Raw genomic sequence first — 27,569 nt, 5'->3', positions numbered from 1 at the left:
TAATTTATCGATATTTTAGAGCTCTTATATTATGACAATATTCCTGAAGGGTTAATGATCGATTTTTGTGAGAAAATGGAATAGTCAAGAGCATAAACGCGACTTGAACCAAGAATTCAATAAACCTTATTTTATAACCGAAGTTACGATGAAATAAAATTAAGTCATTTAAGTTTCTCCGCTGCCCTTTTCATGGAATTTTAATTGCCGTATTAAAGTAAATTAAGTAATGCACAAAAGCTGGAAACCTCCCTGAAATGTAATTTAAAAGTCTACAATCTATGGTTGGGATCGCGGCCTATTCCGACTTTTCGCATCAATCATTGGGACAAGTACGATATTGATCAAATAATTAAAAAATGTTCCAACAAATGGATGAATCATTTGGTAGGCTAGATGACCTATCTGCTGAATCAGGTACCTAGTGGATTTACCAATAATTTAAGGTTCAACTTCTTTACAAAACGTTTCATTTTTAAAACTAGCCGTCCGAAAACCTAACTAAAGTATAATCGGACGTTTTCAGGAAATGTCTTTTTGAGGAGGAGTATTTTAGACGGACCTGCGATAGAGACTTTCTAAGACCAGAGGGTAAAATCCGAGGTATTCCCAAACGATGCTTGCTTAAGTAAAGCAGCAAATCGAACACACAGCATTGAATAGAGCTCTGTGATTGCTTCCTGTGTCACCATGTGTGTCCACACTCACTGTGAGACCTCATATTAATGTTTGTGAATACGGGCGTAAATAGTTTAGGTCTAAAACTTTGTTTTACCTAAAGGGTTTTTTTTAGTGTTTCACTTCTGTTACCCTTGCCCCGTCCATTAGCTGCTCAGAAGTGTGGTGTCTGCTGACCGTTTCAAAGTTTTCAGAGTGGAGCTTTTCATGCGGACTTACCTGGAATAAAGATAAAATGTTGTTGAATTGCTTAGCAAATAAAATAATAAATTATTTTCATGAGATTAAATTAGCTTTGCTTTCAACATCCTAAGGCTTTGGATACGATTAGGTTGGGCATTTCTACGGGGACGACCGATCGACCTACTGGGGCGAAAAAAGTACTTTTAAAATTGAAGTACGGACTTGAAAAAAATCACACGTATTTATAGGACTCTTGACTTGATGGAGAGCATATTTAAAAGACCGCCAGGTTTTACATCTCGCCTTGAAAAAATCCGAAAGTTCAAAAACGGGCGAAATTTGGCCTAAAATGGAGTGTCCGGTTTCCAGAATTTACTCGTTTTTGCTTCATAACTTTTGAAATAATAACTTCCCCATTATGATACCCACATTCACAGAACAAGGGATAGTTAGTAAAGCTATATAAATGAGTTTCTTTATTGTAAGTCCTTGGGTTTTAATACAGTAACACATTTAAATTTTGTCCGACGTGTGTGTCTCAATTCCGTGATTTTTACTTTTGTGCTCCTATATCACTAACTACGCACATTAAGAACACCCACGACTGATTCCCATAAACTAGCAGTTGCACTCGAGTGGTCGAGCAGTATAAAAGTGGGATCTGTCGCTTTGAGGAGCATTTTTCAGAGGTTTGAAATCACTCAGAATTTTTGGTCACTGGTCATTTCTCAAACCGGTGTGCGACATTAATAATGTTCATGAAGTACTTAATAAGATTACTGCTGAATTAATTAAGCATTTAACTGATATCTGCCATTACGTTTGGTAGAAATTGTTGTAATTTATAATATTTTCGAGTAATTTGATGAAATGTGATTTTTCCTCAATTCCGTGGATCTCAATTCCGCGGAATATGGGGCATCGAATTGAGAAAACACGTACACCGAATTGATATTAAATGAAAATAGATACTTTTATTGTGCTATAAATTGTTTGTGCATCTTAAAATAATAATGAAATCAATAGAGCATAATAATAGGGTGAACTACCAATCATTGGACCGTACCAGTCATTGGACAGAAGACAGTAAAACTTATTTTTTTGAGGTTTCATTAAAAATAATACACTGCTATTGCTACTTATCAAAATAATTCTTCCAGGTTCTTCCCTCGACCTTCACCAGATCGTCGGTCTACCTAGTGGGGGGCCTGCTCACTGGTCCGTGGTTTCCACTCGACAACTTTTCAGTCCCAACAGCCATTATCTGTATGAGCTATGTGCCCCGCCCACTGCTACTTGATTTATGCAATTCTGCGGGCTATGCCGGTCACTTTGGTTCTTTTGCCGATATTTTCATTTCTGATTCTTATTAGGCTCATAGTAAGCGACCACGTTTCACATCCATACACCATCACTGGCAACACACACTGGTCGAAGACTTTTGTCTTAAGACACTGCGGTATTTCAGACGTAATAGCGAAGTTTTCCGATCGATGCTTAGCTATGTTGAATTCAGCGATAGACCTCTTTCTCAAAGTTGGACCTAACTATCTGGACTCTTGTCCCAGGTATACACAATTGTCAAAAACTTCGAGTGTAGTCTCCAACCTTCAGAGGAATGGGTGCAACACGGACATTTGACATGATTTTTGTCTTGTCCATGTTCATTTTGAGACCCACTTGTTGAGAGGCTCTGCGGAGGCCATCGAGCATTGTGCTTAGATCTTCCAAGGTCTCAGCCATGACTCCGATATCGTCCGCAATATCGCGACTCCTTGGTCTTCTGTATAATCTGCCGTAGCGTACCTGTGTGTGTACCATAATACTAAAGCCTTTTCGGAAACAAGTTGTTCGGAAGACTGAAAGTCGTCGAGTCTGCGAGCGAGATGATTCGTAAGGACTCTCGAAAACAGCTTGTAAACACGCCTCATTAGTGAGATGAGTCTATAATGCTATCACTACACTTCTGTGCCATACCGAAGGCGTTTTTTCTTCGAGAGTGACGGAATTGAACTGCTTCTGTAGAGCCTTTAGTACCGGCGAAGCTCAGCCATGATGCCGTAACACCCGGTGCTTTGTTGTATTTGAGAGCCATTTTAATCGTGTACAAACTGACGTTTGATATATCTTCGGTATAGTGTCAGGTCAATCTAGCTCTTGGGTCTTGCAATATTTGTTTTATGTTTAAGGTTAATAATAAATAAACAATGAGACCTTATGTTATGTATTTATTTGTTTTATTTAAATAAAATTAAAATAATATATAAATATAAAAATGAATTATAGTTCTTTATTAAAAAAATAAACATATTGATTAGGATTTTTGTTATATTCCATTGGTATTTCAGACACATAAACCTAAAATGAACCATTTAACTAATAGACCAGCAGTCAGATATCAAAACGTTTTAAGTATTTATTATATTGATTATTGAAATACATTAGGTATTTCTTCATAATGTCATCAATTCTAAGTTTGTGGAGCGATTTAAATATTTGGAGATTCATTTCTCAATTCCGTGATTCATTTTCTCAATTCGGTGCTCTCTCAATTCGGTGCTTAACTTTTCTCATAAACCACTTCACAATATTTAGTGACAATGCTATTTTTACATTCAGAATGGAGTAAAATTTATTTTTTTGTATTGAAACTACTTGAAAAACTAAATATAAATTTTAGCACCGAATTGAGAAAAAATACACCGTGCAGTAGAAATGCCCTTAATGATGGGACTGACATACTAGGTAAAAGTCCCTAAACTAATAAATAGAAAAAAAATCCTAAGGAGGGTTGCACCATCTTACTTTAACTGCTTTAACATCGTCAAAAGTCTATGTTTCCAAAAAACACCGGTTATCGTTAAAGCTAGGTGCACGCAATTTAGCTTTAGTATGGAAACCATATTTTGAAACGAAAACTAAATGCACAGCTCTAGTAAACGTTATCCTAAATAATTTTTTTTCTAGGTTAAGTGGCCGCCGGTAATACTGATGATGATTATTATCAAGATGATGATAATATAAGAGCTGTTGATGATAAGATAGATGACCAACTCTGACCCGAGCTCGGAGTCGGCGAGGCTGACAGTAGCTCTGATGATGATGATAATGATGATGATGATGATGATGATGATGATGATGATGATGATGATGATGATGATGATGATGATGATGATGATAATGATGATCATGATGATGATGATGATGATGATGATAATGATGATCATGATGATGATGATGATGACCAACCTGACGCAGTTATGAATGCAGTCCCGCAGACGCCAGTAGTAGCTGCATGAAGATGGTAGCTCTGATGATGATAATGATGATGGTGATGATGATGATGATGATGATGATGACCAACCTGATGCAGTCATGAGCGCACTCACGCAGACGGCAGTAGCTGCAGCTGCAGGACGAGTATGATGGTGATGATGATGATGATGATATAGATGACCAACCTGCTTGATAACAGCAGACGGCAGCAGCTGCAGGTGTAGAATTGGCTCTGATGATGATGATGCTGATGGTGAAGATGATGATGATGATGATGATGATGATGATGATGATGATGATGATGATGATGATGATGACCAACCTGACGCAGTCATGAGCGCACTCCCTAGCTGCAGCTGCAGGACGAGTAGTAGGACCCGAGCTCGGAGTCGGCGAGGCTGACAGTAGCTCTGATGATGATGATGATGATGATGATGATGATGTTGATGATGATGACCAACCTGACGCAGTCATGAGCGCACTCCCGCAGACGGCAGTAGCTGCAGCTGCAGGACGAGTAGCAGGAGCCGAGCTCGGAGTCGGCGAGGCTGACAGTAGCTCTGATGATGATTATTATCAAGATAATGATGATGATGATGACCAACCTGACGCAGTCATGAGCGCACTCCCGCAGACGGCAGTAGCTGCAGCTGCAGGACGAGTAGCAGGAGCCGAGCTCGGAGTCGGCGAGGCTGACAGTAGCTCTAATGATGATTATTATCAAGATAATGATGATGATGATGACCAACCTGACGCAGTCATGAGCGCACTCCCGCAGACGGCAGTAGCTACAGCTGCAGGATGAGTAGCAGGAGCCGAGCTCGGAGTCGGCGAGGCTGACGGAATCGAACCTCCGGCCGAGGCCCTCGCCTGAGCTCGGCACTGTGTGAGAGCCGCGCCATCTGAAATTGAGAATATACTGATCAGAGGTGGAATTGTGTAAAGCAATCGTAATCATTTGACAGTTCATAACGTACGATTATTCTGTCAAACGCTTTGTTTAACTGACTTTATCGTACGTTATGAACTGTCAAATGATTACGATTGCTTTACACAATTTCACCTCTGGTTTGGAGAGATAGATCGTTATCAGAGGGCCTAGTGTAAGTTTTCATCAATAATGACATTAAATGTATGACGGATTGTACAGCGCCCCTAGCGGGAAACGTTCAAAAACTAAAATTTTCATACATTTTTTAAACTAGTCAGCGCGTTTGATATAAACTCACACTCAGCCCACAGGTCATTTAGTCTTGGCTGCGGAGGGACGACTCTCTTTAACAAACAGTGGTTGACTGAGTTTGTTGCGGCGCTTCTTCTCAGCACTTGCCAAATATTTATCTCGAAGCGCTGCTGGTAGGGTAAAAAAGGAATGAGACATGTATAGGCTCCATAAGTGAAGTGGCAATGGGCAGGGCACATAGTACGCAGAACTGACCTCCGATGAGGCAGAAAGGTTCTGGAATGGAGGTCGCGTACCGGAAAACGCAGCGTGGGACGTCCACCTACAAGGTGGACCGACGACATCGTAAAGGTAGCAGGGAAGCGCTGGACGCAAGGCGCTACCAATCGATCAACATGGAAAGCATTGGGGGAGACCTATGTTCAGCAGTGGACATTCTAAATCTGAATGATGATGATGACGATTAGATAGGTACAGTTATTAGCACATTTTTAGTCAAATAAGCTTTTTAGTGTAAGATCGTACGTATAGCGAAGCCCTAATGGGTGAAATGGTTTATTATTATTGGAAAAGTGATTTCATTCATTTGATTTCGAATCCAACACCTCTGAGTATTTCTCCTTTACCACTAGAGTGATACATACATACAGAAATTGATCATAGCATAAATATACACTGAATCATGATAATAGTACTTTCTGTACTAATAGAGAATGTAAAAAAAGATGTGGTTATCTCGGGCCATTTCCACGAAAACCACAGATGACTGCTCTGGTTAAGTTACTACTGTAATTATAGGCAATAAACAGTTCGAACAACCACAATATATTTTTATTTTACTACATGAGTACGAGTTATACTGTGTGTTTCCGGCCGAGTAGAATAGGACGGCTCCCACTCTTCCTGTGGATTCGGGACTATTCTCACCTCTCGTTCCAACCACTGCAACTCCTGTGTAGCCAGGATCTACAGCTTGATCGCCATAAAAACCCAACCAATGAAGGTCAAGTTTGTCCCGGGGGAAAGTTAAACTGTCATTGGACCCGCAACGAAGTTAATCAGAGAACATAAGAGAAGTTTAGCATTAATGGCTAGTAATAGTAGAACATTATAATACGACAGTTCTATGGATTAACAATTTATTATAAATCTTCGGTTTCGATTAATTTCGATAAATCAATGTTATTTCACGTAAAACATAAAAGCCATCACGTGTTCTTTGATAAGAATTTCTATTTCATACATTCGACTTTTCCATTTCGTTTGGTACGTTATAAAACACATTGAACTGTCTGATATTGATGATTTATATAACCGAGCTCGCGTGTAATCCAAAAGGACCGGGATAAAGGCTGAAATTCAAAATTAAATTTGTTTTTCGTGATTTATGATTTTACTACGAAATTCTCTTTGACGTGCAAAAAACTTTTCGTCCCCGTTTCCAGTTTGTTGACGTGCAATTCAGCGAGAGTAGGAAGTAATCAATTATTGTGCGCGAAATAGGCTGGAAAAACAATTATGGCATTCCACTCCATAAGCTGAGTTATGAAGCAAGTCGTTAATACAGATGTGATATTGTTTTTGTGACATTAGCCCACACAGTAGATTAAGGTGTAGCACTTACGGCTCTTATGATAAGCTCATTTCGGCACGTACTTACTGGTATTTGGGCCTATAATATTATTATGCGTTATCTATACTTATAATAAATCTGTAGAGAGGTCAATTCTGTACATGAAATATATTTTCAAAATAACTATCAGGGGGTGATTAGTGATCGATACTGATGCCAAAAATGCAATCAGTAAAATTTTTGTCTGTCTGTCTGTCTGTCTGTCTGTCTGTCTGTCTGTCTGTCTGTCTGTCTGTATGTTCCTTATAGAAACAAAAACTACTTGACGGATTTTAACGAAACTTGGTACAATTATTCTTCGTACTCCTGGGCAGGTTATAGGATACTTAGGAATTCCCACGGGCACGGGAATTAGCGGGAAAATCCTTTTTTATGAAAAATCTAAACTGCTTAAGTTAGACGCTTGAAATTTGGCATGCAGATACCTTAGTTAACTTAAAGCTTAGTTACAACAGGATATTGCAAAATTCCCACGGGAACGGGAGTTAGCCTCAGAATGTTCAATTAGCTGTTGGTTATTCTTCCCTAAAGTTGTATCTATTTCCTTACAATTAACATTTTCACTAGTAGATTTAACGTAGGATTTTCATTTTTTGTATTTGCGTTTGGAATTTTTATCAATTTTTTCAAGCCAAACCATATTTTTCAGCAATTTATCTTGTAGATAAATTGTTGGATACATCTTGTACAGCTTGGATGGCTTTTTGCAAATTTTCTATGCTATATTGAACTTTTGGAGTCTTTGGCATACTGAAAATGAAACATTAAAAGCCATTTCAATATTTATGCCTGTAAATTGCAAAACAAGTCTAGCAATGAGCAACTTAAACACTGCTACTGCATGGTGGCAACACTCAATAATAATTGCCCTGGGCAATAACTATACATTAACATAATATGGCAATAACTGAAATGATGGTGGGCAATAACTAAAAATATACAGATTTACGTGCAGTGATTACCCACCGTTAAAATGACCGTTAGAAATCAAATTTTGTCAGTTATTTTCATTGATAATGGAGAAAACACTTATAATTTCATCATGACTATACACCATTAGTTGAATATTAAATAACTTGCAAAAAAAATTTAACCTCTAAGCAAGTCATTCCTTAGTAAAATTGTTAAAGTCTTTACCTGTTTGAGTAACATTTTCACCCGTCTTGACAAAATCCGCCATAACAGTTTTTTTTTTAGTGTTTCCTATTGTAAATTTTAAATCTACTGTACATTGATCTCGGAGCCATCTACTTAGTAAATTCAAATCTAACTAGAGTGATTCAAAGTCAGCACCTGACAATATTATTCTTAAAGCGGGCAATCACTACCAGTGGGCAATCACTCTCTGGTTTACCCTATGTAGGACTGAAATTGCCCCCTGAATAAAGAACTCTCGCAATGGTTTCAGTCTAAGTGAATTTTAAAACTAAAACTGTCACGTATAATTATTATAAGTGAGAGTGCAATAAAATTAGTTTAATATTTTGTATGTGTTTGTTAAAAGTGGATTATCGTTGGTGTACCCAATAAAAAATAAACGTTACATTGTTTAGGGAAGCTGTTTTGTGTGCTTACCATGAGTTTGCGTTAGGTGTCTTTGCTAGCGAGTACATAAAAAATGTCATTATGACAGATTGTACAGCGCTCTTAGCGACTACTTGTACAAGAACTAAAATCTTCATAGATTTGTTGACGTACTCGCTAGCGAGCACACCTAACGTAAACTCATGATAAGCACGTTTCCCCCTCTATTTGAAAAATATCAGGTTTAATTGAATGAAAACAAAAACAAAACGTACCTTGCACTCTTAGAATCCACGTGTTCAACTACGACATTCCAAGTCCTGTGTATCAGGTACAAGAGGAACAGCACTCTGGAAGACTCTGCGTGAGGCGGAGGCTCTTTCCGCGAGTACTTCCGGCTGGTGGCGCTACTGAGCCCGCTGCCCATGCTTCCGGCGTTCGAATTTCGAATCACGAGGTCATTTCATGCGCATAGCTCGATGGAAGCGGACGTGTGCACTGAAATAGGAAAATTAAACGAATTTAGGAACTAAGTATCAAAAAAATAATCCAATTTGGGCATTACTTTGAGATCCTAGAAATGATTAACATACAATTTATATTATAAGAACTACGTTTCTTATTTTTATAGACATTTTTTATTTTTTATTTATTTATTTATTATTCATTATTGAGCAATTACATATTTGATCCAAATATCGTCCTAAATCCTCTTTATACTATATTTGAAACTATAAAATTTTTAAAAACAGATAAATACACAGATAGGTACAGTTAATGGACACAGGACGCTACTATGTGATTAATTGCTACTTCAAACATAATGAAGAAAAACAGCCCAAATAATTTAAAAATATTTCAACATACATCACAATTTGATACAGCAGCTTTCCATTACTTGCCTTTACAAATATGTAAATGATTGAATATTCGCAAGGGATGCAACATATCGCGTCTGTCGTTCATAAAATATTTATTACGAACATCTACGTATCCGCAACGCGTAAATATATTACATTGTTAGTGTATTATAGTCTATACATAGATACTTGTTTAATAATGGTTATAATGTCGCAATATCCGTCATAAAACGATTCACGATGAAACTATAACGGGTAAGTAAAATGTTAATTTAACAAACATATATATTAACTTCGATATAGTTAATAATTAATCTAGTTGAAATGAATGCCGACAGATAATCTAATTTTACTTTTCGCGATTTGTTGTCATAAGTTATCAGTCATAAGACATTATTAATTGGTATGTCTAAATTATATCTATTAATTTTAAGTTTGAACGCAAACAGAGGTAGTTAATTTCCGAACTCCTGCCATACAATTAAAGGCTACTTAAAATACAGGATGTATGTACCTACGTTTTACAACTATTAATCAACCTGTTATTGTAGAACGATATCTCATCCCATTCCAAGTCAAAGACAAACATTTTTTATTCATATGGACTATTAAATAATGCTTATAAACGTCAAATATTTCATGAAAAAACAAATACTAATAAAAATAACTTACTTTTGCTATTACATGTCTCACACTCTTTTTACCCTACCAGCGCTTTGAGACCAACATTTGGCAAGTGCTGAGAAGAAGTGCCGCAACTAACTCAGTCACTACCGTCTGCTGGTTTAAATAAATAAATAAAGAGTACTATCGGCAACAGTGTTAACTGCCCTTTGCCGGTCATGTCGTCTCGTTCTATCGCAAAGAATCACCATTTGATGAGAGCGAGAGCAAAAACGGAAATGGATAGTTAACACTGTGGCCGTGTGTACATTGGTAGGCTCTTAAAATACAGCCTGTATGGAAATTTGTTGAGATAAACCTCATTTATTCGCATCTGGCTGGTGCAATCCTCATTTTTATTAGGGCACATTAATCCAGCCTCTGCGAAATAATGGGATGCATTTTATTAATGCAACTTTATTACTTCCCTGCTCGGTCCGGGATAAGGCCATTCTGGTTCCAGACTTGTTAAAAATTATAATGAAAAAGGGAAATATGCAAGGTTCGTCTAGTCGTTTTTGCAAGCTTTCGCTGGGCTACTGTGGCGAAGATTTTTAAATATTAAAATAATCTGGTACAAGAATACCTGAACATTCGTTCCGGACCACGAATTATGTCTGTCTTCTAAGATAACTGTCCACATAATTGGGACAGGTATATTATTATGTCGATCTCACTATAAAACAGTTTTAGGATAAGTACATAAAAAAAAAGATCACACCTGATGCTGTTACTTTAAGAGATTTTCGGTCTTCAATCATCAAATTATGTGGTAATAACAATATTCATCTAAGTTTTCAGCATTGTGAAACTCAATAACATTGTTTCATTTCAATTAATCCCTACTAGTGTGTAACTCTATACATTAGCAGTAGTTTTGCTATATCGGCAGCGACAGGCTAATCCGCTCGAACTAGATTTATAGCGCTTTTGTGGTTACAAGATTTACACCCTGTATTGTCTGTAGGAATTAATTTGGGCAGTGATGAGTTTAGCTTTGAAATATATTTGAAAAATGAAAATGAAATGTTTTATTCAGCAACACAAAACAAAACTAAAAATAAATAAAGTGGGCAGTGTGCGTGTCATCGAAAACGGTATCATTGCATAATAAATCATTGTTCAGTTTATGACTACTTACTTTTAATTAACACACAAAAAATTCGTTTTTTGAATTTTTTTTGGCTGCTTGTCTGTTCATTTTTTCTTACGTAATGTCTGGAAAAGCTGAAACTAAACTTGCGAGCAAAAATATGGAATGACCCTACCTATTTGTTTCGAACGATCCTAAGAACTAAATGTCTAATAGAAAGAAAATAAATGAAAATGATACCATTTTAAAAGTAATATTGTAGTAGGCAGTTAGTTTTTAAGATCGTTCGGCACAAAACACAACAAGGTGATTCCATACTTTTGCTCGTAAGTATATTTTGATGGGTTTTTCACTAACAGATAGTAGAGCTTGTGTTTTAAAGAAGGTCATTTTTGTATTAAAGCCTGGTCCGTGAGCACGTAGAATTTTGTCCAATGACCCCTAGCTACCCATCCTTATCGCTCGCGCGTAATTATATTGCTATCGCGCTCGCACACTCACTGCGGGACTGCGGGTGCCAGTCGCACAGTCGCGACAGCAATATAAGGCGCGATAAGGATGGGTAGCTTGGGTTCATTGGACAAAATCCTACGTGCTCACGGACCAGACTATAGAAAATAATATAATAACAAAAACTTGTTCGTAACAAGTACACGAATAAATAATGGCCAGACAGAGTGTACGCACCAACTTATTTTAAAGAGTTTAATTAGTTCAATAACTGTGTCCGTTAACTTTGCACCTAACCCGGAAGAGGTATTGTTAATTCGGTTAATTGTTCGCTTAAACGTCGGGAAACTAATTAGAGAGATTAATCGCCCACCCTTTATGTACTGTCTCGTGGTTTAATTTTGTATAGGCTGGGTCAAATATTAGGGCGGTTGGGGCTTAAAATCCTAACCTATTAAAAGTTACACGCGCACTGAAATCTAACTAATTTAGAGTGACTAAACTTTGGTAATGTATTTACATTAGATAAGAAACTAGAGACGATTAAAATGTTACATTATGGGATTATCGATGAATATTTTTAATGTTAGTTATGTTAATATTTTTGTCGATTTATGTAAGAACTAGCGGCCACCCGTGACTTTGTACGCGTGGATCCCGTTTTACTTAGGGGTGGAGTTTCGTAAATTCCTTTCTTAGCGGATGGCTACGTCATAACATATACCTGCATGCCAAATTTCCCAGTGGTTTGGGCTGTGCGTTGATAGATCACTATGTCAGTCAGTCAGTGAGTTATATATCTTTAGATTTACAACTTTATAGCGGAAAGCATAACCAATAATGATTAGTCTTAAAAACCAACTGTCGTTCAAAACCAGCAATTATTATTTACCGACATTTCCTAGTACGCACATAACTCTCGGCTCTACGGTTGACATTACAGTTTACGCCTGCGATCACACTCAAGAGTAACTGCGGGTAAATCTAGACTTTCACACGCATTTTCTAGGCCCGGCCACTTTCCCTGAGGTTGTCTGGGTTTCCTGCCTAGTTTAAACAGGGTAGCAAGCGTGCAGGTGTAATTGTAGGCATAGAGACATTTTTTAAATTAATTTATTTATATTAGGGAAACAAACAATTTTGATGGATTACTAATGTTTGGCCAAAAAACGTTTCCCAAATTATCACATCGCAAACAACGTTTCGCAAATTTTCATTTGGCAAATTTTCATTTGGCAAAACAACTTATTGCAAAATTTTAATTCGCAAATGTCGTGTTTGGCATATTATTGTTTACCAAATTATTGTTTGGCAAAGTATGTTTTGCCAAATGTTTCATTTGGCAAAAATATTTCACGATAAACAATTTACAAAATAATTTGATTGGTGCATAGAATGGACTACAAATAAGCCTGTGGTTATTATTTTGTTTCGTGAGTAGTAAATATAAAAAAAATCTATATTAATTTTCATATTTCATTCTTTTTTTTCGAAATTTCCAAATGATTCATCCCAACTAATATTATAAATGCGAAAGTAACTCTGTCTGTCTGTCTGTCTGTCTGTCTGTCTGTCTGTTACGCTTTCCCGCTTAAACCTCGCAACCGATTTTGATGAAATTTGGCATAGAGATAGTTTGAGTCCCGGGAAAGAACATAGGATAGTTTTTATCCCGGTTTTTGAAACAGGGACGCGCGCGATAAAGTTTTTCTGTGACAGACAAAATTCCACGCGGGCGAAGCCGCGGGCGGAAAGCTAGTTAACAATAAAGGTGATTCTAGCGCTCGGCGGCCGCTGCCGCGGCACGCTTCGCTCGCCTTCGCGCGTTAATGGGTCACTGTTCTAACCTAACCTAACCTACTATTTTCTGCAATACCTACTTTCTGCAACCATACTGTTTTCTGCTATCTCTTTGTTTTACATAAAATTCTTGTGAAAACCATGATCATGTGCCTATGCTTTGATTTGTGGGTAACGGTGGGTAAGTATGTGAAGTGTCAATTTGACCAAACAAATTATTTGGGATATAATATTTGGCAAAATAAAACATTTGCTATATAAACATTTGCCAAGTAAAATTTGGCCAAATGATAATTTGACCAAATGAATTAGTTGCGAAAAGTACAGTTGCTAAAAGTTCATTTGGGAAATGAAACTTTGGCGATAAGTTGTTTGCGAAGTGAAATTTGGCGAAAAGTAATTTGGCCAAACGGAAGGATACCAATTTTGATAGACAAATAATCAACTAAAATAATAAGACACGGGTCTTAACGCGACGTTTATGAATGAGTTACATTATGTACTCACGGCTTAATACATAATGTAACTCATTAATAAACGTCGCGTTAAGACCCGTGTCTTACTATTTTAGTTGAAATGGAACGCGGTTGTTTAAAATCTTATATTAGACAAATCGTTCGTTCGTTTCAGCTGAAAGACGTCCACTGCTGGACAAAGGCCTCCCCCAAGGATTTCCACAAAGACCGGTCCTGCGCCGCTTGCATCCAGGTACCTTTCGCGACCTTCACCAGATCGTCGGTCTACCTAGTGGGAGGCCTGCCCACGCTACGTCTTCCGGCTCGTTAATTAGACACAATAATTATAGACAAATAATCACACAAAAAAATAGGACAGAAATCAGCAAAGTTTCCACAGTTATAATATGTTTTTTAAAAGATTTGTATTGCACAAATTACTAATAGTCCCTTTAGCCCCTCGTGGTAAGCTAAATAAGCTTGTGTTACGAGTGGTGGGCTCACCACAATAGTCGAGCGGCGGTCGGATTCGAACCCGCGTTCCTCGGATCTCGAGTCGGCCAGTCCGACCACTTCACCGTTGGGCTATCGTGGCTATAAAAATGAATAAACAATGCAGACTAAAAATTAATTAAGGAGTAATAAATTATTATTATGGCAGTTCCTACTTGGAAATTATCTATCTGTACAGGACGCGACCTATTCGTAAAGTAACACCTTGGAGGAGGTTTACGTCTAGCAGTGGACGTCTTTTTAAAGAAATCTCATTATAACGCGCTATAATGCTGTAATTGTATCCAAGCTATAATTCATGTATTACGAAAGGACATGGCGGACTTTTTAATCAAACAAAGCATTAATGAAAAAAAACGGGGAAAAATAGAAACTATCTATTTTCATCTTTACATACACAAAGTCGCGGAATGAAGTCAACTTTAAAGTTAAAAATTTATATGGTCACAGTCTAATGAGCTTTTAAAACATAATAAATACTATAGTAATTAGAAAGAAACATTAAATCACCGTTTTACAAATTTTAAGAGTAAACAATCTACAGTAATCCATCAAGAATCGTGTCAAAATGTATGTTTTCTTAAATAAATCGTGTTTTTAAGTGTAAAATTATAAATATCGCGCATTTTTCGCAGACCGCAGACAATGATAGATCGTCTTGGATATTTACACCGGTGGAAAAGTGTGGATACGATTCTACACAGTTCTGAAAACACCGCATAGTACAGATTGTTTCATCCACGAAGACGCGCCCCACCATTTTGCCGCTAATGTTTGACTGTTATCGGTACACACTAAACTTCCATGAGTGCACACGCACACTAAAATAATGACGCTCGGATCAAATTCCCCGCACCCCGCACTTCCCTCCTTCCCAAAAAGTGGTGGGGCGCGTCTTCGTGGATGAAACGATCTATAAGACAACAGCACATCCAAGCCAAACACTGAAGTTAGTGGGCAAATCAAATCAAATTTAATGAATGTTTTTCATAACTACCTATACTCGTACCACTATGGGATCAAAGATGATAGCGAAGAAAAACGTTGCCATCGATTTGACCAAAAGGTACAAAATAAGTGACAGATTTTTTAGTAAGAAAGGTAGCCTTATAAAGCTCCTTAAAAGTCTCCCTAGCTTTTAACCCCACCAGCACATCGAAGCAATCATTATGACTGTTCAAAAGTTAATTAAATCATTGATTGAACTAAAATAAAGGTAACTACAGTTTAGGAGTTGTACCACTTTACTTGTAACTACAGGTACTTAACTACTGTACTATCCTTATTCCATGTATTTTCTCAAGTAGCCATCGGTAGTCTTATCCACACTATCCTTCCATAACCTCAGTAAAATTACAATGAACACGTCTATTTAATAACATGGTTTCGTAAATCTAACTCGCCATAAACAGAGATGAGTGATTGTTACGTACAGTAGTCAGTATTTACTGAACATTCAACAAACTAGCACTTATTACCAACAGACTAAGAGCTAAGAACATTTAGAACTAGCTTTCCGCCCGCGGCTTCGCCCGCGTGGAATTTTGTCTGTCACAGAAAAACTTTATAGCGCTCGCTCCTTTTCAAAAACCGGGATAAAAACTATCCTATGTCCTTTCCCGGGACTCAAACTATATCTATTTCAAATTTCATCAAAATCGGTTCAGTGGTTTAGGCGTGAAAGCGAGACAGACAGACAGACAGAGTTACTTTCGCATTTATAATAATATTAAATAGGGTTTTTGCTGACTGTATTTGATCCACTATTGATCAATGGGGACAATCGCTAACACTTGTATATTACGACTTGTAATGTTGATGTAAATTATGAATATTGAGTAATGATTCTGTATATTCATGAACCGCATGTATGTATATTGATTATTCTAACAGTACGAGAAACGGTAGTGTTAATATAGTTTATACACAGAAATAAAATGTAAACTCGGCTTTGAAATGTGAAGTATTTAGCACAAGCATTAACATATAAATTAATACACACGTGTAATGATAACAGAATTCTTAATAAGCAAGTTAATTCCGAAAATGAAATAGAGACTTAATAGCAACGTGTGGTTCAGTGGTTAGAATTGAATTGTTCCTTAGGTTCAGAGTTTGATTCTCTCGTGGGACACATAAATTGATTGGGATAGGGCACTGACGAAATGGTCAGACGCAGTTAGGAAGACGGTGGGCGGAAATATGCATCGTGCGGTCCACACAGCTTATGACCGCAGTCTGTGGAGGAACACTGTGTGGTCGCGATCCTCATCAGTGAGGGACCGAGGAAGAAGAACAAGCTTGAGTCAACCTGATTTTGTTTTAACAATTCAAACAAAATTAGAACTTATTTGACTCTACTTAAATACCACGTTAGAATAACATTTTTTTTGGAAGTAACTAGGTATTTAACAAGCAAAAACAAGGCGTAGACCGCATTCAGGAAATGTATGGCGTCCACACATACCGACTAAAGTTTTTCAGCTATACTGAAAGTAAACAGTGTACGCTGCCCTTTACAGTTGTAACAGCAGCGCACACTGCGTAATGTACAGTTTAACAGCGTTTGTACTTTGTGGTGGACGATACGACTGTGTAATAGATACTTTAAATTAATGTAATTCAATTTTTATTTTGATGGCTATTAGGACTTCTTAATACCTGAGGCTTTCAATTTTTATATTTTTATTATAGCCTTTGTGATTGAATCAGAAATTGGAGATTGGAGCTGACAGCCTGCAAAATTTCTAAATTTAAGTAAGTACCTAGTAGTGGGCTGGAGCTTGGGCTCAGACGTCAGGACAGAAAAGTTCTCGAGAGGCGACTTCAGACTGGAAGTGTGCTCTGTTTCTGGTACTAGAAGAGGTGTGGGTAGGTCTCCCACTTGATGGTCCGAAGATCCGGCGAAGGTCGCAGAAAGCTCTTGGATGCGGACAGCACAGGACCGGTTGCGGCAAAAATCCTTAGTGGAGGTCAAGTGTAACAGGAGCTTAAGTAATACAAGTAGATGAATCACTGACAACGAAGATACAGGTCGTAATCTAGTTTAGTAGTCAGGGAAGCCATATTATTATGTGTTATGCTAATGTAACATTTGCATAGTAATATTCGCTCTCTATGTAACTTTTTGTTTAAAATAAACAATTATGTTTATGCATAAAAAGGCAGTTTTGGAAGACTTTGGGACGCCGCATACGGTCTTCTCGCTACAGCCACAAAACTCTACTTCACTGCGTGCTAACGTCGCGTGGCCGCCACACAAAAAACGTAAAAACGACGGTTTTTGTTGAAATGGAATCGCACAGTGTAAATGATACTTAGCTAAGTAATGAGCGTACCCGAGACGGGGCATTTTTGGCACGACTCCTCAGGTTTGGTGGGTAAAAGGTTAATGAAATTGCAGGCTAAGTGCTGGTGTAGCTTACCGAAAAAACTAATGCTGCAGTACGTCAATTTGTACTAATGTTTCTGTTTTTGTAACTTTGGTTTGGGGTAGAAAAACTGAGTGAATTTGGTGAAAACTTTTTTAGGACAGGTATTATTTTATTAGGTAGGACCGTACCTAATCAGACCTGATGTTAAATGAGATGCAGTCTAGGATGATAGGTATACCTGCCTGTAAATGTTTTAAGTTATTTTTACCTTCTTTCATTACTTTATTTTAGACAAAACGTTTTATCTATTACAAAACAGTCTAGTGGTAAGACCATGTGCTTCAGACGCAGAGGTCCCGGGTTCGATTCCCAGCGGGGGCAGTTTTTTCTGTTCGGTTTGGTTGGTGGTAGGGCTTGTTTGTTCTAAGTCCGCCTGGCTAGCTACCACCTACCTAAATCTGTCGCCATACCAACAATGTTAACAGCATTGTTGTATTCTGGCAGTTAGAGGTAAGATAGCCAGTTCCTCCGTGATGCCTGGTTAAGCTCGCTTCCACCTTTGGCCTGATCATCACTTACCATCAGGTGAGATACAGGCCAAGAGCTTCCTCGTTGTGGATAAAAAAAGCAAAACTGCTATTAGCCTCAATACCTAATAGACCACAGGAAAATAGTAATAGGAAAAATAATTATGCATATTTTATTATTAACATTTTTCTATAAAATATGCAAAAATTCTTGTGTGTGTTTAAACTAATCTATAAAGATGCTATTAACATGCTTAAAAAACAATCCCATTAAAAACAATACTTGTCAAAAAAACCAAGTCTCGCAACTCAGTTGTTCTACGGTAAAAAGTTGTGAGATCCATGTAATACCAAGTCCAGGCCAGGAAATCTTTAACGTTTTACATAAATATATTGACTTGGCCATCGCACTAAATAATTTAATTTACACGTGTTTTCATGCGATGGCCAAGTCAATATATTTATGTAAAACGTTAAAGATTTCCTGGCCTGGACTTGGTATTTCAGTCTTGGCACTTCTAGGTCTGCTAGAAGTGCCTTAGAGTTTTGATGATCGGTGAGTCAGTGAGTGACAAAATTAAGTAACTTTGACCCGTTATAATTCTTAAACTACTGGTTCAAATTGAATGAAATTTTAAATATACCGTGTCTTTACAATGCCTGCGTAGCTAATGAAAATTCAAACTTCTAGTTTTATCCACAACGAAGTTACAGGCAGTCGAAATCGAAAATGGCCTGAATTGCTTCGAGAAAAGGATGGTAATGGACTTGGTGGGGGTACTGCCGTGCCCCCAGATACAATCGAACTATACATTAAAACGCATAATATAAATACAGTTATAGAATTAATCGACGTTGCTATCTCGCTCTCGCGTACGCCTGCGCATGAGACGGCGGATGATCATTAGTGTTTTTACATCTAATAAGATGTAAAATAAGCTGCAATAGCAGCCGATGAGTTTATACTATATCGATTGCAATCCGAGCTCATGTTAATGCCTGTTTGAATTATTACATTACTTATTTACCAATTTCAGATCGTGATTGGAATTTTTGTTGAAATCTCATAGATAAATTGATACTTTTAACTTTTAGTGATCATTTAGATGAAATGGCTACTGGTTTTTTTTATGGATTTGCTTGGTGTTGTCCGCGTTCATACGATTGAAATTCAGTTTGTCACAAATCGTTATGAATCGTAAAGTTTCATCAAAATCAGATCAGTAGTTTAGTATAAGTATGTATCGATAAAAATATACTATTAGTTAACTAAAAACCAAGACCCTTACAATACATGTTAGTAACATACAGTCTGTCCATTAAATTGTCAAGTTTGTATAACGAAGCCTTAGAGTGATAGCCTCTTAAAGTGTAAAATAAGTTTTTCAGGAGGAAGGTAAGGTAAAACTGCGCTATATTCTGTAAGATTGGCCGAAATGCATAAAATGTATACCTAAATATGAGAAAAAATGCATTACCGAGATTTTTACTCTAAGGCAGGAAATTGGTAATAAATTACCTATAGCGTCCTCTTTATGCAATTCGGCCTGTATAATTCAACGAGCGTGTCCATAAAAGAAGATGCATAGTTACTTAATAATATTATATGGTGAGATAAATGAACCTGCCCTACTTCGTTGATCTTGGCCTGCCTCCAAAAGGCCAAGCCTTCAGCCCCAAAGTAGGGCAGATTCGGGATGAAGGCAACCCAACGAATAATATGTGTATTAATAGACAAGCTGTTCTGAATTTGAACTTTGGAAAACCTAAAACAATTGCAAATCACAAAAACAAAATGCGCTCGTAATGACAACGTTTTGTTGGCCAAGTTAAAAACATGACTTAAGCCTGTTTTCACCATCAATCCCTAATTTTTATGTGACCCCTATGGTAACAATTTGTTAACAAATAACAGGAATTTCGTTTACATAGGGGTCACTTAAAAATTAGGGATTGATGGTGAAAACGGGCATTAGTTTATACTTACTAGGACGTGTAAAAGAGCTATTTAAAAGACCTTTTTTGAGTCACAATTTGTGTTCTTAGGTCCTATCTATATTTTTTACTACATATTCACGTGACTACACTCACTTGGCCAGTTTTTAATTGAATTTTTAGTCGGCAAAAACAAAACTAAAGTTTCCAGAAATGAAAGTTCGAGCGTTCTTTGTCAATTTTTTTTCGTTGATTCACGGCACTTTAGTATTATTTCCGAAGTGCTAGTCAGTTTAGCAGTAAATGAATGTGTTTTATTTTTGCATTTAACCAACAAACTAACAAACAAATTGCTAATAATTAATTTGTTAGTAAAATACACGCGATTACATTTCAATAGTTGGATTTGTTAGTGTATTTTTCCAGCTGATCGACTTGCTAATAAATATTACCCCATTTAGTATGTCATTTTAATTGAGTGATCGTCCCGGGTATAACTTTTTATTAATAAGGGGACTAGGTACTAATGTATTATGTGATAATGCGACTTCACAATTTTTACAAAAGGTTTTATGTTATCCATGACAATACAAAGCAAATTACTTTTTTATTTCAGCGTAAAAGTAAACACGGGACAAAAATTACATAGTAAGAAACTACTGCAACAGGTCTTTCGACACGTAGCTATTTGTTTTTTATTTTTATTTATCTGCCTGATCTATCTATCCAAATGTTAGCTCTAGACAGAAAAATAGATGTTAATAAAATCGCAGACAGAAATGATTAAAATATACTAACATTTTTAACCGTTACTAATACTTTAATTGCAGTTTTTGCTACTTCTTTGCTAGGTCACTAGTCATTAACCAACATCAGTTAAATAATTCAGTAAAAAACCTAGACTTTCGCAGTCTACGTCAGTCATGATTAATTATGAAGATGATACAGCAAAGTTTAAAGTTTAGAGCAAATTATTGATTCATTTGAACTAGTATCCATCGACAGCAGAGTCTAGATCTCTGTTTGTCATAAAAAGACTTCTTAATATTAACAATTCTAAAACCCATTTTTTATGAATACATGAATAGCAAGAATAGCTTAAAAAACATCTGGTCAGAGCGTGGGGAGTGCAGGCTAAATTCTCTTTCCTCTGGTACATTAAAGAGGGACGTGCTCCTGAAGTGAACCAAATGACCTGATACTGAAGATGAAGATGAATATCAAATGCTTAACTTGGATTTTATTGGATTCCTCATACCTAAACTGTCATCTCTAGAAAGAAGATAATATTTAACATTCATCAGATTAGTTATTCTTTTGCGCCTTACTTTGTTTAATAATTTCATTTAACTTTGTTTTGTATTAGTTAATTTTCAAAAATGTAACTTGGATAATGATGGCTCTAGGAAGAATATAATATTTAACATTCATCAGATTAGTTCTTCTTCTTCGCCATCTTGTTTAATTATTTCATTTATAATTGTTTTGTATTAGTTTAAACATTACTTTTACTACTTCGTTATGTCTCAAATGAAAAGGCTCGCTCACTTCAATCAACTATAAAATTACCAAACAATTGTAAGAAAGCGCCCGTTTGTATAAATGTTTTGCGATTTCGTGGGAAGTCCAGAGATTAAACAAATAAATGAAAGAAAACCTTTGTGAGATGAGCCATTCTTTTAGAGAGAAAGTAGTTTTGATTTTGAAACGACAGTTACGGTTATTAGAATAGTGTTTATTGTTATAGTTAAAATAAAAATTAATCTTCAATACACTTTGTACCTTTCTAAATGTCAGTCATGAAAAACTGACTAGGGTATTTGTATGAATGAGATCTCTAGGAAAAATGTTAAAAAACAATGCAATATTGCCAAATTTCAGACAAAATATATATTTCTGCACTTCTTACAATCCCTAGTTCATGTGGGATACATTTAGTTCCTTCATTCGTACCTGCTTCAACTTCTTAGTAGCTAGTATCTAGTCTACCTACTGCAGCATCACCATTAATGGAAACCCAACCAGTAATGGCCGAGTTTCATCCCAGAGAAAAACTAAAGTTTCATTGGACTCACAACGAAATTATTCAGAAGAAAATCTGAGGTCTTCGAAGCTACGAGTAAGGATAAACTTTTTTCTTGTGGAAAATGGCTGACAGATGACTCATGCTGAATTATTGAAAAGCTTAATGGCTCCACGAATACCCAAATTTCCCTTGAACAAAACACACAGCATTCTATGGGAATATTACCCCGGCAATTGTACTGCACAATATATGATTTGTGCAAAATTAAGTTCCTGACGCACTCTCGTGTGTAATGGTGTGCATTATGCATGCAACATTTGCTACTGGTAGGGTTGGCGATATGTGCTCTCTATGTACCTATTTATTTATTTGGAAATTCAACAGCTTTGTCGACAATTTACATGTTACAGAGTATTACATTATACAACTCTAGCCAATTACAGAGTCTCACAGCTAATTTAAGTGTGTAGGAACAACGGAATAAATGGTGTAGTTTGTTATTTTAGGTTTCAACAATAAACAATAATGCAAATCAAAAAACAAGATGTGCTAGCGGGAACTTGGGGAGGATGGATAGCTTCTAGACAACAGGGAAAATTGTAAGTATTATTGTTGTTTTGCAGGTGTCTTGTTCCATAGAAAAAAAATTGTGGCTCTACACACAATTTCTCTCTCTCTTAGACGCACTCTTAAAGGCCTATTCAGACCTAAGCGGTATTCGCTACCGTCTGCGGCAGAGAAAACCCAGTGGGTATGCGGTAATAATACTGTTCAGACCTAAGCGGTATTCGCTACCGTCTGCCATGTACCTCTACCCACAGCGGCAGCGAATATCGCTCAGGCTTGAATAGGCCTTATACAGGCTACTTCTGGACAAGTTCTGGACGCTCTATTTCAGATCGAATCTGCACCCCTTCAGCGAGACTGTTAACCTAGACATTCCATGAATACTCGTAGTCACAGTCCCAAAACTAACCTACTAAGTAGAACAACAAAAAAAATGTAGATATTTATTAATAATGCCATAATTTCTGGAATGCTTGAATTCCCTTTTTCTTTTTGGTTATTCTTAAGTATTTATAGTTCATTTTGTAGCAGTTCTTTTGTTTACCATTAGCATTGATTTTCTTAAGGCTGGTAAAATATTTTAAAATGAACAAGAATATTATAACATACCTTCATGGGAAGCTTTTAGTTCCAAATGTTCCAATATAAAAAGTAGCCATTGATACTTGGGAATCGCATAACTTAGTATAAAACTACGCATTATATTCAAACAATAACTATTTGTGATTATTTTCTATTCTATACTGATAACATTGAAATCAATTTTACTCGTATAATGAGTATTTTCAATGCAGATTATGTGGGAAGTTCATTAATTTGCTAAAGGCATTTTTATTTTACAATTAGGCTTTTAAAAAGAATTGCGATACCTAAACAATTAATCACAACTACCGTACGATTAATTAAACATAATAATACTAAGGATTGTGTTATGTTTATATGATCATTACTATCCACAATCTTTAATGACTTAGGTATGGCATCGATAACGTCGTACAGAAAAGTTTTATAACTATATTCAGTCATCTGTCTCTTTGTTTCGGAGCTACGTTGATATGAATAGACGAAATTTTTTTAATCTTCTGATTAAATTCTTTGTGGATTATTAGCTATCACCCTAGGTCAGTTATGTTTCATAGGAGGCCAGACTGTAGATCCTAACTATACAGGATTGCAGTGGTAACAGGACAAATCCCGCCTCTCGTTACTGTGGGCCCAGGAAGAGCTTCGCGATAATTTTATCGGCACGCATCCTAATCATTTATTCATAATCCTACTGGAAAAGTAACTAACTAGTTACTGAATAATATGATTAACTTGTAACAACCCTATTTAAAATAAGCGCACCTCTGCAGTCGACATGCAAAGCAACCCACTTGGCCAGCGCCTCGATAATAACAGATCTTTGTTTTATTGCTTTCCTTTAGCATAAAGTACTGCATCTTGGCATGCTAAGATCTAGCTCGCGGCTCGATACGCCTTAGTTTAAAAACTAGTCATTACACGCTAGTTTGTCCGCATGTTTGTTAGAGAAAGTCTTTACCATCAGTGGCCTTGAAAGAAAAGAAAGTCCTTAAGAAAAAGGATACTATAAAATAAATGATTATATGACAAGAGTACGTGGACTTTACCTGCCTAGCTCGCAGTTATTACATATTTTGTTTCAATTTAAGTAGTATTTCCGGAAACCGGCTTGTTCGGGAGGCTGGAAGTCATCGAACCTACGTGCGAGACGATTCGTGATGACTCTCGAAAACAGATTGTTGTATTTTATTAAAAAAGAGGCTGACAAAGGTGACTGAGTTTCTTCTGCCACTTCTTCTCAGCACCAGCCCATGTTTTCCCGAAGTGGTGGTAGGGCAAGCTATTTGGGACATGTATTAAGCGTCCTGGAAAAGGCCTAAGTACAGAAAAAAAAACTTTGAGTTTAACTTGCCCTCTTGAATTGGAATCCATTTCGTTGACATTACGTATTTATTACTACGAGTAACTGGCTGACCCAGCAAATGATCTTTTGCTCCTAGGGTCTGAAAAGTACTTTTATTAACTATTCTCAGACCTACTGAATATACCCACTTTCATAAGAATGGGTCAACTCCCTTCGATGGAGTTTTGTTACAAACACTGTAAAATGATTATTTTAATATTCTACTAAATAAATATAAGATATAATTTAGCATAACGAATTTAGCATAATTTTAATGTATAGTTCCACTTCTGTAAATTAATAAATTATTATTGTTTGTTTTTGATAAATATATTTTTTGTTTACATAAATAATTTTCTAATAAATTTAAATTTAATATAATATCAATGTACTGATTAATGATTGTTTGTTTTAGAAACGCTTTAACAAACAGTTTATTGCCAATTAATTATTTGTCGAACATTGAACTGTTTATGAAACAGTGCCTTGTTCATTATGAAACAAGAACAATACTTGCCAATTTGGCATTATATTATTAGTAAACATACTCAAAACGTATTTTAATTGTTTGAAATTTTATTACAGACTTTAGTGCAAAAGGTGAACTTATTGCCATTAGCATTTTCTCCCAATTAAACTTTTTTTTATCATACAAAGAAATACTAAATAACTAGTGTGTGTGAAAAAGAGATATAAGATATACGCAACAACACATTTATTATTTTTGAAATTAAAAAATTAAATAAAATTTAACTCTGAACATAGGATCTATATTGTAAATAAACAACTTGAAAAAATCGAACTGCCTAAGGCGGGAGTCGAAACCCACGACCTGATTGGTTTTTTCAAATTAAATAAACAATTTGACCTACAATTTAGTTTGAGAAGTGATTCAATTCGCTAAAAAATTTTAGGAACTATAGATACTTTGTGTGTAGTTTATTTGCTTCATAATAATAGAGCTATATCACTGTCACTAATAATGTAACTCTTGCAAGTGTTAATTACAGTCTCACATTAATCCCAAGATACACTTGCGATTACTTTGAACAGCTTCATTGTACAAAACGCTGGTTTATTGCGCCTGTTCTTATTTCTCTTAGTAATTTGTTTACGTTGGGGTCAGTAGAGTTGCATCAATTACAAGTTTATTAGGTTGGGGTCTAATATACCCCAGAATTTCACTAAAAAGTTTTCTTAAACATACCTAACCAATTCAACAATCCTTTCGAAATAAATATTTATTCTAATTGAAAAATAGCTACTTTGCGCGATAAAAATATTCAATAAATAAAGTTTTTTCTATTTTGATTTATTTTATATTTACGTCAATCTACATTAGCTATTATACATAATATATTACAATACTGTCGGGTTTATTGATTTTTTTTATTTATTTTCAAATCATGTTTATATACTTCGTTTTATAATAACATTCATGTAACATCGAAGTGATTCGCCACGCTTCTAGACCACCGAGCTGACAATAAGTTAAATAAAAATCTTAGATAACTCTTAAGCTTTTAAAGATAGCGGGGTAATAAAGACCCAACCAAACAAAAGGTGAACATTGACAATTGAGTTGTTTTCGAGAGTAATTGTGCCTTTGTATGAATGCACTGGCCACATGTGGGAATGGAAACGTGGTGGGACTCGATTGTGGAAGATTAGTATTTGTTTGGAGAAACCGGTTTTTGTTACGTAACAAAATGGACAGTATCACTTTAATCCAAAAAAAAAAGAGTTCAAAATAGAAAATATCATGGCTCATGTTCTAACTAAAAGAACGCTGAAAATGTATTTAATTCAAGTAAAAATTAAATTTTTTGAAGCGACAACAGCTTAAGGCTTATAGTTATTGAACTGGACGAATCAAGATCCGAAAAAACGCGGGTTCGAACCCCGCCACCGCTATACTTCGAAGCCACATGTAACAAGAATATTTAGCTAACTACAACGGGACTATTTTTATTTACAAACTAGCTGACCAGGCGAACTCTGTTCCGCCTTAAAGGCAATAAATAAGCCATCGCAATTTTTCCTTATTTGCTCACCGTTTAGACCTACCCTGGACTACGACAAACATTTTAAAACCAAAATCAGCTCAATCGGCCCAGCCGTTCTCGAGTTTTAATCAGACTAACGAACTCATTTTTATTTATATAGAAGATAGAAGATTAATAATACAATTTTCTAAAAAGAAAAAAAAACATCATTTCATGGCTGCACTGGTACATGCTCCTCGTATCTTTCAATGACCTGAATCTTAGTCTTCATATTCAGGTATTGATACACGATAATTAAATACCACTGTACAATTTAGATTAATGTAGGGTGAACGCTATAGTAATTAGCCAATACATAGTTATTGGCCAACTTGCCTAAAATGAAAAGAAACAAGCCTAATGGAAGTTATTAAGAGAGGAAAAGAGACAAATATTTTTTCTGAGCAATATGCAGTCCAATGTAGTAAATATTTTTGCCTCTTACTTATAACAATCCAATATGCCAATAACTATGTATAGGCTAATTACTATGGTTTTACATTTGTATTACTGTCATCATATGGGTCATAGTGCATTGCGTCCTCTAATTTGTCGCGCACAATGCGTTTAGTCGCAGCCACGGCTATCTCCGCATTCCGTGACCTGCCCTGCATTCTAAGCTATACTTTAGCACTTATCTCTAAGTGCAGGCTTAGGTACGAAAGCTGTACTTAGAGTAGGTATATTGTAATTAGCTGTGTAAGCCACAGATCGGTAAAAACTGAAGCAACAAAGTTAAAACTATGCTTTTATGTCGAAGTTAAATGCAACATTACACGATCTTTTTCTTGTAATTTAGTACGTACCTACCTATATTATCTTTTTATGTCGTTCATATAACTGTCGCATGATAACGT

At 36.2% G+C, this 27,569-nt stretch overlaps 1 protein-coding gene across 1 annotated transcript in view; it reads right to left on the bottom strand.

Annotated features, from left to right (window-relative positions):
• Positions 1-893: 893 nt before the first annotated feature.
• LOC114361592 (uncharacterized) overlaps positions 894-27,569 on the bottom strand; it is a 49,287-nt gene continuing 22,611 nt past the window's right edge. The window contains exons 2-4 of the mRNA XM_028316686.1: positions 8,753-8,975; positions 4,599-5,039; positions 894-897 (exon numbers count right to left, since the gene is read on the bottom strand). Coding sequence (XP_028172487.1) covers positions 894-897; positions 4,599-5,039; positions 8,753-8,904 — 597 coding nt within the window. The 5' untranslated portion in view covers positions 8,905-8,975. The remainder of the gene's footprint in view (positions 898-4,598; positions 5,040-8,752; positions 8,976-27,569) is intronic.

The sequence above is a fragment of the Ostrinia furnacalis genome, unplaced genomic scaffold (genome assembly GCF_004193835.3).
Source record: "Ostrinia furnacalis isolate ACB-3 unplaced genomic scaffold, ASM419383v2 OfSCF5843, whole genome shotgun sequence".
Taxonomy (NCBI): Eukaryota; Metazoa; Arthropoda; class Insecta; order Lepidoptera; family Crambidae; genus Ostrinia; species Ostrinia furnacalis.
Note: the sequence above shows the minus strand (reverse complement) of the source record. Positions and strands in the feature narration are given on the sequence as shown.